The following is a 13,016-nucleotide window of genomic DNA, read 5'->3' as shown; positions in this document are numbered from 1 at the left end:
TCCGGGGCTGGTTGAGCCACGGAGAAGCTTCTGCTCAGAATCCCCCTCACTCTTTTGTCCAGCTCTGTGGCCCTTCGTCCCTGATTCCTGCCCTGGGCACTGCACAGCCAGACCACATGCCGGGCACCTTGCACCCTGCGTGAGGACAGGCGGAGGCCTTCCGCCCTGGGGAGAGTCAGAGCCCAGTCTGAGGGCCCTCCGCCTGCCCCCAGCCTCACGAGAACAGAGCCCCTCTGCCCGACCCCTGCTCGGAACCGTCCCCCAGCCCCCAGGTGTCCCTTCCCTGCCCACGTTCCCACCTCCCAGGGCTGTTCCCCGGACGTGGCCACGGTCCCTGTTCCCGAGCAGCCGTCAGGAGAGCCTTGGCCGAGGTCACCTCGGGCCACATTCAGATTCGTCCCAAGCTAGGTCTGTCTGGACAGGTTCCGCTCTGGTTTGGAGTTTTCAGAGGCTGATTCTAAAGACTCTGCTTTCCTCTCTGAAGCCTGGGACCCTTGGAGGCAGTGGCTCCCAAAGTGTGGTCCCCGACCTGCCGGGTCGTCCTCACTGTGCCCCTTCAAGATGCGAGTTCTCTGGCCTGCCCACCCCCCTGGGCCCAGAGCTGGGCCCTGGGTCTGACGTTGGGGCGCTGGCTGGGACCCACCACCTGTCAGCTGGGAAGGAAGGAGCAGGCACCTGCCACAGGATGTCAGGGCCAGGGCAGCATGGGGGAGGAGGCTTGGAGTGGGGTGGGCTCTGGGCACTGCTCCCCTGCACACACCCTGGGGGGCCAGCTTGCATGGCTGCAGGCCAGCGTGCTGAGCTGGTGCTCAGGCCTCACCGCCTTGCCACCGTTCTCCAGCCCCGGAGATAAACCTGAGCTCCCAGGTGAGCTGTCCTTGTGGACGGCAGCATTCAGTCACACGTGTGACACCACCCGCCGGGCCCTGTGCTGTGACCTGTGACAGTCCTACCGGACACACATTGGCCATCTTGTCCCCAAGAGCGGCAGGCCTCGAAGTCCCCCACTCCTGTCTATGCCCCCACCGTGACCTGAGCTCCCAGCCCTGTCATTTAGGGAATGGTGCAGGCCGGAAGGGGAGGCAGCAGGCCCTCCTTGTTTGTATTCTACTCCATTTAGAGAAATAACAATAAAGCTGGTGAGGGCAGGAGGGTGCAGGGACAAGTGGCCGTCCACCAACGCAGCAATCAGGGCCTGGAGTCTGCGGGACGACGTTGGGGCGATGTTCGCAGCCACGCGCTCGTTGCCAATCAGTACTCGCTTGGTTGGTGGCTTGACTTAGAAGCACAGCAGGGGCCCCATCAGTGCCCAGGCTGTGGCCCTTCAGGTCTTCCCGGGTGGAGACAGGTCGGCGGTGCCTGCACTTAGCCCAGTGGCTTAAACATGGTGTTTACGGCCCCTCCTGCTATGGCTTCCACTGGAAGAAAGTGCACTGCCGAATGGAAAAGACGCTACATTACAGAGGCGAGGAAATAGCTGTTAAGTACAGAGAAATGAAAATAAAGCAGCAGAGAAATAACAGCCAAATGCCCCCTCCCTTGTATGTTCTGTCGGCCAGGGGTGCTGTCCTGTAGGGCAGGGAGCCTCGTGCGGACTGGGCGCTGCAGAGATGCTAGGTGCTTGGCCGTGGCCCCGAGCGAGGGTGTCCGCGTCCTCGGTCTGCTGGCCACGGTCCTGGGGATGTGCCCCCCCACCCCCGGCCAGGGCCCCAGGCTCGCATCCCCACCAGGCAAGTGTCTGAGGCACGAGATGCTATTACCCTCTCAGTGTAGAACAGAGAGAGAGAGCTGAGATGTTCTGGAGGAATTCTGGAACTTGAAACAGTGTTTGAAGTATCTTAAGCATGAAAGTGTTAGTCGCTCAGTCATGCCTGACTCTTTGTGACCCCATGGACTGTAGCCCACCAGCCTCCTCCATCCATGGGATTCTCCAGGCAAGAGTACTGGAGTGGGTAACCATTACCTTCTCCAGGGGATCTTCCCGACCCAGGGATCCAACCCGGGTCTCCTGCATTTAAGGTGAATTCTTTACTGTCTGAGCCACCAGGGAAGCCCCACCCAAGCATGAATACCCCAAAATGACTCGAGTTCAGTGTGGGCGGAATGGGGGTGGCTGGTTCTGGGTGTAAGCGGTGAGGCCCCCCCACACTGTGCAGCCGAGAGAGAGGAAAGCTGGCCCCCAGAAATGTCAGCCTCAGCCGGTGTCTCCCGCGAGGGCGGGTCTTCTGATCTCGAGGCAAAGAGGAGCTGCGTGCAGGGCTGAGGCAGCAGGTAGGAAGAGGGGCTTTTAGGGTTTGTTTTCTTTTTCAGTTAGTGGACCACAAATTGGGTAAAAATAGAATTTGCAGATAATAATAAAACAAATGAAAATAGAAAACTCTCTCCGTTGCTGTGAAAGCCGGGTAACCACAAAGTCTTATTCTGCGCTGAGTTATTTTAGCACATCCTCCGACACAGCGGCTCCTCCCACCAGGGCGTCGCAGCCTTGGCCAGGCCGATCCACACGTCGGGGAACCGGCTGCTCCCCTGGGCCCTTTTGCGGTCAGCTGGTCAGAGGGAAGCCAGGCTTCTTTCCCAGAGCATCCAGGCTGTCAGTCAGAGCTACTGTCACGTGGAGCGGGGGGGGAGGCCAGCGCACGTATGGGCTGGACAGGGGCTTTCCTGCCCGCCTAGGACACCTAGCTCATCGGGTCTGAGTCTGCGTCCCCATGCTTGTTGTGAAGTCAGAGGCCGGGACCATGTGCAGGACGCAGGCCCCTCTGTGCCCAGACGTGGGGCGAGCTGCCCCCCGGGGACCCTCCCCTGAATCTAGATGACAGCAAAACACAGAACCTTCTTTCTAGGCAGAATCAGATTGTAATCTTAGATTAGGAAAGGACTTCGTGTTTAGGGGCCCTTGCCCCCCATTTTCATTTGGGGACACGGATGCATGTGGGGCTCGGCCAGCATCGCTTGGAGACTGGGGGGAGTGTTTCAGACTGTCCACCGCCCCAACTCTCCAGAGGACCCCCAGCCCTGGTGGGCGTGTCCGGCTGCTCTGGCAGCCCCTTTGGGTGCTGGCCCCTCAGGCAGGACACCTGGCCACCAGCTGGGAGGCCCCTTTGGGTGCTGGCTCCTCTTCCCCGGGGGCTGGAGCTGGGTGGGCTCCAGCCAGCCTTAGCGAGGCCCGCCGGCAGGCTCGGTATGACGACGCGGCCAGGGAGACAGGGCCCCGGGTCTGGGCGGCCTTTGTTGTGATGGGAACAGCGAGCAAGGGGCTGTGGACTTCCCTGAACTTTATACAGTCTTGCCTTTTTTTCTGTCAACAGTTTAGACACACACACGCACAGAGTGCTCCCTACCTCCAGCCTCTCGGCCGACGTCCAGGCCAGGGCGTCCGTCTTGCCCGCCCTCTGCACTGCTTCCCTGACACCCCGGCCCAGTCCTGAGAGCAGGTGGCCCTGCCGGAAAGGTCCCCAGTTCCAGCTGCCCCACGGGGCAGAGGACCTGGGGAGAGACCTGGGGCGTCACCACTGACCTCTGACCCAGGGGTCAGAGGATGACGCTTCGTTTACCCAGTTACGAAAATAGCCCAAGGGATAGCATCTAGCCCCGCAGACGGCCAGGCCTCAGTGAATAATTAATAGGTCGTGGAAACGTGAGACTCGGTGGGGCCTGTCTATTCCTGAACAGCACTTCAGTTGTGACTTGTGTCCTTGTCCCTGGGAATGACCCGTGTAGCGCCTGTGTGGCCAGGTGAGCAGACGGGAGGCTCAGGCCCAGACGGCGGGGGCTGGGAGGCTGGGCTGCCCGGGGGGAGGGTCCTGGCCCCGCCTCATGCCCCGAGCGGCCCTCATGCTCCTTAGAGTGGCCGGCTCCTGGGCTCAAGTTTGCCCCTGAAGACCGTGACAGCTGACACCAAGGAAGGAGCCCGCCAGGCACAGTCATTTTTTCCCAGATCATTAAAGTCAGCGTGTCATGTGGTCATCACTGTTCATCTCACGTGGCATCCCTCCCCGCCACCACCCCCTGCCCCAGGTACTAAAGCACCAGTATTTCAAGAAATGAGCTTCCCGGGAGTGTCTCAGTACTGTAGCTAGACAGCAATGCTTCCTTCATCTGATGTTCTGGCGTGTTTTGCTTTATTCTGAGCTTCACATCGTTGTTTCCTTACTTGATTGGTTCTAAGTAGGCGTCTCTCTCTGCTCTGGAGATAGGGTCATTTAACCTGAAACCAGAGTTTTCACAAAGCGAGAGGCACAGACACCAGTGGAAGAAATCCCGTTTGACAGCAAACCTCCTCGGGCCCACCGGGGAACAGCGGGTCGGACCACCCGGTGCAGCAGCCCTACTCCCCTCCGCCCTGGGGGCCCAGACGCCACTCGGACACGGGTCTGACCCAGCCTCCCCACAGCGAAACCCACCGAGCTGCCCTTGCAGTGAATCAGTCTTTCACGGGGCCGCGGGGCAGGGGCACCTCCCTCCACTCTTCCTGCAGCTCCCAGGCAGGTGGCGTTTCCCTCCTGGCCTCCTTTCTCGGCCACACGCACAGACCTGAACGGGCTCCCTCTTCGCAGATAACAGTGACGCCCCGGGGCCCCTAGGCCGGCCCCCGCACCAGGTCCTCCCAGCACTACCCCTTCTCCTGCTGTGCTGTGCGCACGGTCCTGTCTTTCTGGGGGGCTCCGGGTAGGAAGGCGCTCGCCCCTGAGTGCTGCCCCCACCCAGCGTGCAGCCGGGAAGTCGGGAGCACCCCGTCCACACACTCTGGGCGGGGCAGCATAGTCTTTGGTGAGCTGGGCCCTCCGTCTCCTCTCCTTCGAGAGCCACTGGGCTCTGGGCTGCGGGACAGCCGTCTACTCTGTGTCGGCTCAGGTGGCCAGCCCTGCCCTGTGTAGGCCAGGCCTCACCCAGCAGGACCCGCGGCCCTGCCCTGGCTGCTGTGCGGTAGCCACCCCTCCACGGTACCCGGTGGCAGGGCTGGGGCTGGCCTGGCGGCAGGCCGATGATAGGCGTGCGGGCGTCTGGCAGGCTGTGCCCTTGGCCTCTGGGCGCCTCCGTCGGCCCTCTTGCCTGGCCCAACCCACGGCGCCTCTGGGTCACTGGTGGCAGACCCACAGTCCAGGCTCGGCCTCCAGAGTCACACCTCTGCTCACCCGAACCCCTGGGGAGTGGCCACTGCCCCCACCCATCGCGTGGTGTTTATGGTGAGTTCAGAGAGGTTGTCCTGAGGGTCGAGGGCTCGGGCCGCAGCCTCGGCCCTGCCTGCCCAAGCTCTGGTCTGCAGGGAGCTAACCTCCTGCCGGAGGCCCTCCTTCCTCCCAGGCCGTGGAGGACACGAGATGCCCTGGGGGGAAGCCCTCTTGCGGGTTTGGAGGCCGAAGGCTCACACAGCAGTCTCTCAACTAAATCCAGAACTGGGAAGATTTCGGTTAAAAAAAAGTAGAACCAGCTTGTGAACTGGAGTTTTTCTTCCTGCAGAGCTCCTTTGGGTATTGCGTGAAGATGCAAATTTTACATCTGGGTTAAACGCATAATTTCCCTTTAAATTGCCTGCTTGACTGTGTACAAGGATCCCTGCTCGGTGTATGTTCGTACCAACTGGAAACTTGGTTGAAAGTAATTTCACTCAGTTAACTAGTCCTTTGTTTGACGACCCTGCTGCCACTGTGTGTGCTGTGGGAATTTCAGCGTCCGGTAAACTTGGCCTCAATCATTCCTCACCTGTCATCCTGCCGTGTAAGTGCTGAGCTGAGCGCAGTAGCTAAAAACAAACATCTCTGTGTGTAGAAAACTCATTAGCTCCCGTACCTTGCAAATGGAATAATACATCCAGTTTAGTTTAGGTTGAAGCAAAGAGAGATCATTGCTATGACAGGTAATTTTATAAATATTATTTTGACAGATACTATAAGGTGGCCAGGGGCAGAAAACTCATGCAGTGGAACATGTGAAGTATTTAAATGACTTCTCTTAAAATGAACTTCATGTTTTAAATAATAGATGTTTACCTCCCAGGTTAAGCCTTAAATATTCCCATTTTCACTGAAATGGCATGTTTTTAAAAAGGCAGCGTTGTACCCACAATGCACTGCCTGCCGGCAGAGCCAGGCCCCAGAGTGAGTCCTGTGGGATTCGAAGTTGTCGTTGTCAGACCATCTGACCCCGGCCAGACCACGTGCCGCCCTGGGGGCCCCTCCTGACGCAAGGAACAGGCCGTGGCCACGCGTGAGCAAGTCTTGGTCAAGTATATTCTTGTATTAAATGTCACAGAATATAATACTGAGAGGCAGGATTCATCTCTTCCTCAGTCTCAGATTTTATTTTCACGTTTCCTGTTGTGAAAACCTAGGTCGAGTCCAGCACAGGTTCCTCAGGAAGCTCGTTAGTTTGGCAGAAGACTGGACTTGGGCTCCCCAGCAAGGAAGAGAGCAGCTAGGCGGGCCGGGGGGTCGGTGCTGGTTCCCAGAACCCTCCCCGACTCAGCACTGTGCTCAGATGCTCATGGATCCACCTAGGAGAGTGCGTGTCCACCCTGGTGGGCAGAGCGTGCGGTTCCTGCAGAATTAACCTTGTCAGCAGGACCCACCGTCAGGAGTGGGCAGCCCCAGCAGGTTCTCTGTGTTGATGGCCTCAGAGAGGCCATCATGTCAGCCCCATGTCAGCCTCCGTCCACACAGCAGGCGGGAGGACAGCGAGTGGACGTTAGGTCTCTCTCAGCAAACTCAGGCTCTTGCCAGCTCTCTGCTTGCTGTGGGCACTCGGAAATCAGCCGCAGGCCTGAGACCAGCTCACTGCCTCTGCTCACCGCCCGTCGGGCATGCACCTGGTCCCTACGGGTCAGACCCTGTGGGTCGGGGTGAACACAAGATTGTTCCAACAGGAAAGACCCACTTTGAAGACGAGCACACCCATGGGTGCCTGGGGCCGTGTCACAGACAAAGACGGTTAAAACAGGGAGCCTGACGCCTGAAACTGCTGCTACTGCCAGGAAATAAGATCTTTAAGCAACTCCAGGGTCCCAGAGAGAGTCTGGAGAGCACGTGTGCACGTCAGCCTGTGAGCATTCACGTGCGGCATGGGCACCTGTGCACGCCCGACCTGTGTGCACGCCTGACCTGCATCCTCCTCGTCTCCGCAAGATCTCACAGTGATGCTCGGATGCCCTGGGAGCCATTCTGCAGCCCGTGACATTTAACAAACATGGGCTGTTAAATGTTACTTGGGTGCTACAGACCGTTCCCCAGAGACGTCCGCAGACGCCAGTGCCCGGCGCTGGAGTCTCAGCTGCCGGACGCTCACCTGAAGCTGTAAACTCATTCACTGGGGCTGCAATCCAGCCACAGTCAGAGCTGGGCTCGGCGGCCTGTGGTCTCGTGTTATCTGTTGTAACGCCGGGCAGACCGTGTCTGCTGGGAGACAGGGCTGGATGGACGGAGTCATGAGGCTACGCGAGCCGCGCCCTGATGAGGTACCGTGCGGATCCCTCTCTCGCCCGGCTCTTGGCCTGATGCCCAGCTCATCCTCCCACGTCGGGGGTGGGCAGCCCCGGCGCTCTGCTTGATGAGTGTGCGTGACTCTCACGAGCGGCCTGTCATTGTTTGGATTCTCTTCTGAGGCCTCAGAATTTACAAGTGACTTCATCTCTTAATTAAGTGAAGTCAGTGCAGTAGCTGGGTCTTTGTCAGCGCGTCTTGATGGACGGTTTGCTGCTGGTTTTAAACACTGGAAGCAGCGCGCGCTTGCTTCCCTGGGCTGAAGAGAGACTCATTTCTCACTGTGGGGTCAGAGGAGAGCTGGGGAGGCGGCAGCTGAGGGCGGGATCGAGGTGGACGCTGCTAACTGGGTGTCGCGGAAAGAAGTGGAAACCAGCCAGGGAAGCGAGCAGTGGGATCTCTGCAAGGAGGAGTGAGACACGGGGCAGAGAAAGTGCCGGAGCCCGGCGCCAGACCTGCCAGTTAAGTTCCGGCTCGTTAGTCTCTGGACCCTCAGCTTCCATTCTGACATCCCAGCTTGGAAAAAGTGAGCCCTAGAAACAGCAAGCAGGGTCTTGGACATGGAGGTCAGCTGTGGCTGGACCTGGAGGTGTCCCGTTTGTGTGGGTCACTGATCCCGTCCTCCTGTGTGTCTGAGAACTGTCTGCATTTAGTCTGCCTCAAAAGAGTCCCAAGTCCCAAGCCGGCACTGCCTGAAAGTTCTTGGTCGTCCAGCCTGGCCTCCTGCTCTGTGGCTGTGAAGTGACTGTCCAGACTTCCCACAGGACAGAGGCGGAACCTGGATGGCGGGGTGGGGACTAATCCCCCTGAAGCCTCATCTAAGCAAGGGCTTTGGGGCTCATGTATCGGCCGGACCTGAGAACAACCCCACTGCAGGGCCAGTTCTCCCGTGTTTCCACCCGGGGAGCAGGGTCGGGCAGAGGGTGGGTGGCTGTGCCCTCACCCACAGGGACGCAGGGACCGACAGCCTTCTCGGCTGCACTGGTCTGGCTCATTTAGCTGCCTGGTGTCCGAACTGCTAACGTGAATCTGAGGAGCAGCGATGACAACCCGCAAAGGGGAGAGCAGCCCACTGTGCCCCCTGAGCCTGTCTGTGTCGGCAGCTGCCCTCCTGGGGTCCTGTGTCGGGACCCTGGCAGGTCCCGGCTTCTGTGGGAGGGGGATCAGCACGGGGGCTGGCTCTGCGCTGGCTGCTTGCTTTGGGTTTGCCTCTTGAGGACGGCCTGCCATAAACAGGATGGAAGGCAAATCCAGTGCCGTTCCGAGAGGGACTCTCACTGAGGGGTACAGGGGGAAGCGAGGCGGGAACCCCACCCGAGGTCCACCAGGGGCAGCCGGTGAAGGTCCCGGGAGCGGCGCTTACCCCCAGAGTGCAGAGTCAGCCTGCCGTGTATCTGGGGCCCGAGGCTGACGGGTTTTGTGCCCATACAAGACCATGTGCCCAGCACACAATTGAAATGGCCATGTACAGCCCCCACGCACACCCCTCCCATGTGGGGTGTGAAGCTGGCAGAAGACGGGCCATGGCCTGGGGCACATGGGACAGGCCCCAGGGCCCCACGCACCCACGGCCTGCCGGGCGGATGTCAGTTGTGTCTGGTTTGGAGCATCCTGTTCCTGGTTAGAACAGGACTGAGTGAGAGAAAGTGGGTCGAGTCCTGCTGGGTGCATGTCTGAGTTGATCAGGGGCAGGCTTGTGTGGAGGGGCTTGGCCTCATGAGACGCTTGTGTCCACACGCGTGGGCAGAGGAGTGTCTGTGGGCGAGGCCATGGCCCGGAGACCCCGGCTCCCCTCCCCACCTGCCCCTCCTGAGGCCCCTGTTGCCGTCCTGAGGCGCAAGCAGGCGCGTGCAGGTGTGTGTGGTCCTCGTGTGTGCTCGTGTCCCAGCACGGGCAGCCGGGTGTTCCACGCTGACTCACGAGGCGTCCAGCCCGGTGGGGGGTGGGGGCCGGCCCCAGGCCGCGGGTTTCCCCTGCGCCCGCGTCTGTGGGGAGCGAGGCGGGTGCGATGTGGGTGCTCACGGCCCCCTCTTCTGCCCATAGCTGCATGGCTACGTGGAGAGCGAGCCGCTGACCCTGCAGCTCTTCATTGGCACGGCGGACGACCGGCTGCTGAGGCCACACGCGTTCTACCAGGTGCATCGGATCACGGGCAAGACCGTGTCCACCGCCAGCCACGAGGCCGTCATCTGCAGCACCAAGGTCCTGGAGATCCCGCTGCTGCCGGAGAACAGCATGCGCGCCACGTAAGCTGGGGACTGGGCCGGCCCTCAGAGGGAGGGGGAGTCCTCCTCACGCCTCCACTTTGCTTAACACTTGAGGAAACTTTACAAACATTTACGACGGCAGACTTGTTTCCTTCTAGGGTTTTCAGGTTGCCACTCAGTTCATAGCTGCGTGTGCCCCCTCCGTGTGCACACGTGGCACATACTTTTTTCTTTTTCTTTTTTTTAAACTTTTCATTTTGTATTGGGGTATAGCCGATTAACAATGTTGTGATAGTCTCAGGTGAACGGCAAAGGGACTCAGCCATGCACATATGTGAAGTCATTCTCACCTAACTCCCCCACCCCCGCATGGCACCCTTTTCTTTCTGAAAGCTCTGTGAAAGCCAGAGGCGTGGTCAAAATGCTGCTAATGTTGAGGCACTATGGAGACCAGTGCGTCTGGGCTGTGTTTTCAGTGAGGGTTTCTGCTGATGTGACCAGCTGGAATGTGCAGGTCAGGCCTGGCTCTTTGGCGTAGAGGTGACTTGATTAGCAAGCTACAGAGTCATCTTCTCGGGTCCAAGTGGGGTCCCTGTTTGTGGCCTCATTAACCGAGTGACCACAGTGTGCCCTTCCCTTCACTCCCGAGCTGCAAACGCGGCAGAGAAAGGGGACAGCGTTGTCCCTCTGGACTCACCTTCTCCTGGGGGCCTCTGTGGGCGCAGGATGGAGCCTCAACACCCTGTGTGTCTAGATAAACACATAAGGCAGCAGTTCATTAACACGGGGTTCTCTGGGGGTGTCCGTGGGGGCAGCCTCAAAGCTGACTTTGCAGGGAGACAGCAGGTGGGAAGGCCCTGCGCCCAGGTGGGTTTGGGGCGTCCTCAGGGGAGAAGGAGCCCAGGGCCATGGTTGGGGAGGGAGGGTATGGGAAGCAACAGTGTGGGCTTGTGTGGGGTGTTGATCAGTTATTTGTAAGTAGCTCCTAAACCCTCTACGTTGTAAACAAAGGGAAAGCCTTCTCTCTGTGTTGGCTTTTCAGGGATTTGAGGGGATTCATTCTAAGTTTCCCAAGGACCAGGAGCGGGGCTGACAGCTGGGAGACCCTGCTGGCCCCTCCAGCAGCTGCAGCTCTGACTCCAGTGGCTGCGTTTACTCCATGAAATACCCTTCAGCCCGGGGCAGCACGGTCACCACGGGCCAGGCTTCCCACCTCTCTGGGCCCGGCTGTGGTCCTGACTTCAGGCCTCATGCCGCCTTGTCTGTGAGCTTCTGACAGAGGGAAGGGCTGGTTTCCATCTGACAAGCTGCCTGTGGATTGTTGTGCTGGAGGCTGGTGCTGGATGGAATCATAAAGTTAAATGAAACTAGAGGAAATCACATGCTGCTGCTGCTGCTGCTAAGTCGCTTCAGTCGTGTCCGACCCTGTGCAACCCCATAGACGGCAGCCCACCAGGCTTCCCTGTCCCTGGGATTCTCCAGACAGGAACACTGGAGTGGGTGCATGAAAGTGAACAGTGAAAATGAAGTCGCTCAGTCGTGTCCAACTCTAGCGACCCTATGGACTACAGCCTACCAGGCTCCTCCGTCCACGGGATTTTCCAGGCAAAAGTACTGGAATGGGGCGCCATTGCCTTCTCTGGAAATCACACGAGGCCCTAGCAAATCCAGGATCCTGAGCTGAGGGAAGACACTCCCAGAATCTTGGGGAAGGAGGTTTTCAGAGCCCGCCCTGGGTGCCTTCTTCTGGGGCATCCACACCTGCCCACTGCGGCGGGCCCTGAGCGAGTGGGGCTCTGCCTGCTTGAGACCCGGGTGCGTGAGGGGCTGGCTTGTCCTGCTCCTTTGCCGTCCCACACTTGATGGGTGGACGTGGGGCCGTCCTGACAGGTGAGTGGATGTCGGGCAGGGCTGGGGACTGAGGCAGGCACGCTTGTCTCACAGCATCGACTGTGCCGGGATCCTGAAGCTCAGGAACTCCGACATCGAGCTGCGCAAGGGGGAGACGGACATCGGGAGAAAGAACACGCGGGTGCGGCTGGTCTTCCGCGTCCACATCCCGCAGCCCAACGGCCGGACGCTGTCGCTGCAGGTGGCCTCCAACCCCATCGAGTGCTGTGAGTGCCCCGTCCCCTGCCGCCCCGTGTCCAGGCCGAGGGCCAGTCCCGCCGGACCCTTCCCTTCCCACAGCCCACAGCATTCCACCCCGCCCCAGGGGGTGTGCTATGTGGTGACCCCCATCCTCACGGCTCGCCTGCCCACCGCCTCGGGGAGCATCCTGGCTTGTTCCTTTGTCTCTGACCTGAACATCAGTCAGGTATCTTTGACAGCCCCTCCCTCACGGCCCCCCGTGGCCCCTCCCTCACGGCCCCCCTCTGCCCCGAGGCCCCTCCCTCACAGCCCCTCTCTGCCGCATGGTCCACTCTCGCTGGACCCTCCTGTCCAGTCTCCAGATGGCCATCCCCAGGCCGTGGGCTCTGCTGCAGGTGGCTCCAGCTTTCTGACCTATGGTCTCTCCCCGTGAGAAGGAGCAGGCCCCTCATCTCAGGTCTTCTGGTCACTGGGGAGGGCCGTGTGAGGACCCTGGTCACTGGGGGCCGCAGAGTGTATCTTCACTGTTGCTGCTACACAGACCTCTGCCCCATTTCCCAAGCTTGGCCGCCTGTGCCCTCAGCCCTTGAGAGCCCACCACATTCAACTTTAGCCTGGGGTGCCTTGCTTTGTGGGCCCCCCGCCTGGTTAGACCTGGGGATCGCCCTGTTGCTGCTGGTGGGCAGGCTGTGTCCCCCCTAACCTATAGGACTCCCCACGGCTTCCCCAGGCCCTTCAGGGGTGATCACTGGAGCAGAACGCGTTCACTTCCACAGAGTCACACACAGACACGCCCGTGTGTACACACTCACGCACGTACGCACACACATCTCCACGTGGACCAGCCAGAGGCGTGCTGCCTTCCCTTTGCCAACGGGTCGTGGGTGGACCGGCTGCCCAGGAGGGGCTGCGGGGCTGTGGGTGGACCAGCCCTCCCAGGAGGGGTCTCACTGGCTCACTTCTCGCCCCACCCCCCACAGCCCAGCGCTCGGCCCAGGAGCTGCCCCTCGTGGAGAAGCAGAGTGCGGCCAGCGGCCCCGTCCTCGGAGGGAAGAGGATGGTCCTCTCCGGCCACAACTTTCTTCAGGACTCCAAGGTCATTTTTGTGGAGAAAGCACCAGGTATTTCCTCTTAAAACCAGCATCGAGTGCTTGCTGTTTGGGTGCTGGCAGAGGTTGGCTGGCGGGAGAGGGTGCCATGCACGGTCCCAGGGCCTCCCCACATGGCTTCGAGGGGCTGTGGG

At 60.0% G+C, this 13,016-nt stretch overlaps 1 protein-coding gene across 7 annotated transcripts in view; it reads left to right on the top strand.

The window, feature by feature from the left end:
- The window catches only part of NFATC1 (nuclear factor of activated T cells 1), a 90,647-nt gene that overhangs the window by 25,606 nt on the left and 52,025 nt on the right, over positions 1-13,016 (top strand). For all 7 annotated transcript variants that reach the window (XM_069569269.1, XM_069569267.1, XM_069569270.1 and 4 more), the window contains exons 4-6: positions 9,519-9,721; positions 11,627-11,799; positions 12,754-12,894. In XM_069569269.1, the coding sequence (XP_069425370.1) occupies positions 9,519-9,721; positions 11,627-11,799; positions 12,754-12,894 (517 nt within the window). The remainder of the gene's footprint in view (positions 1-9,518; positions 9,722-11,626; positions 11,800-12,753; positions 12,895-13,016) is intronic.

The sequence above is a fragment of the Ovis canadensis genome, chromosome 23 (assembly GCF_042477335.2).
Source record: "Ovis canadensis isolate MfBH-ARS-UI-01 breed Bighorn chromosome 23, ARS-UI_OviCan_v2, whole genome shotgun sequence".
Taxonomy (NCBI): domain Eukaryota; kingdom Metazoa; phylum Chordata; class Mammalia; order Artiodactyla; family Bovidae; genus Ovis; species Ovis canadensis.
The sequence above is the reverse complement of the archived record's forward strand: the minus strand, read 5'-3'. Positions and strand labels throughout refer to the sequence as shown.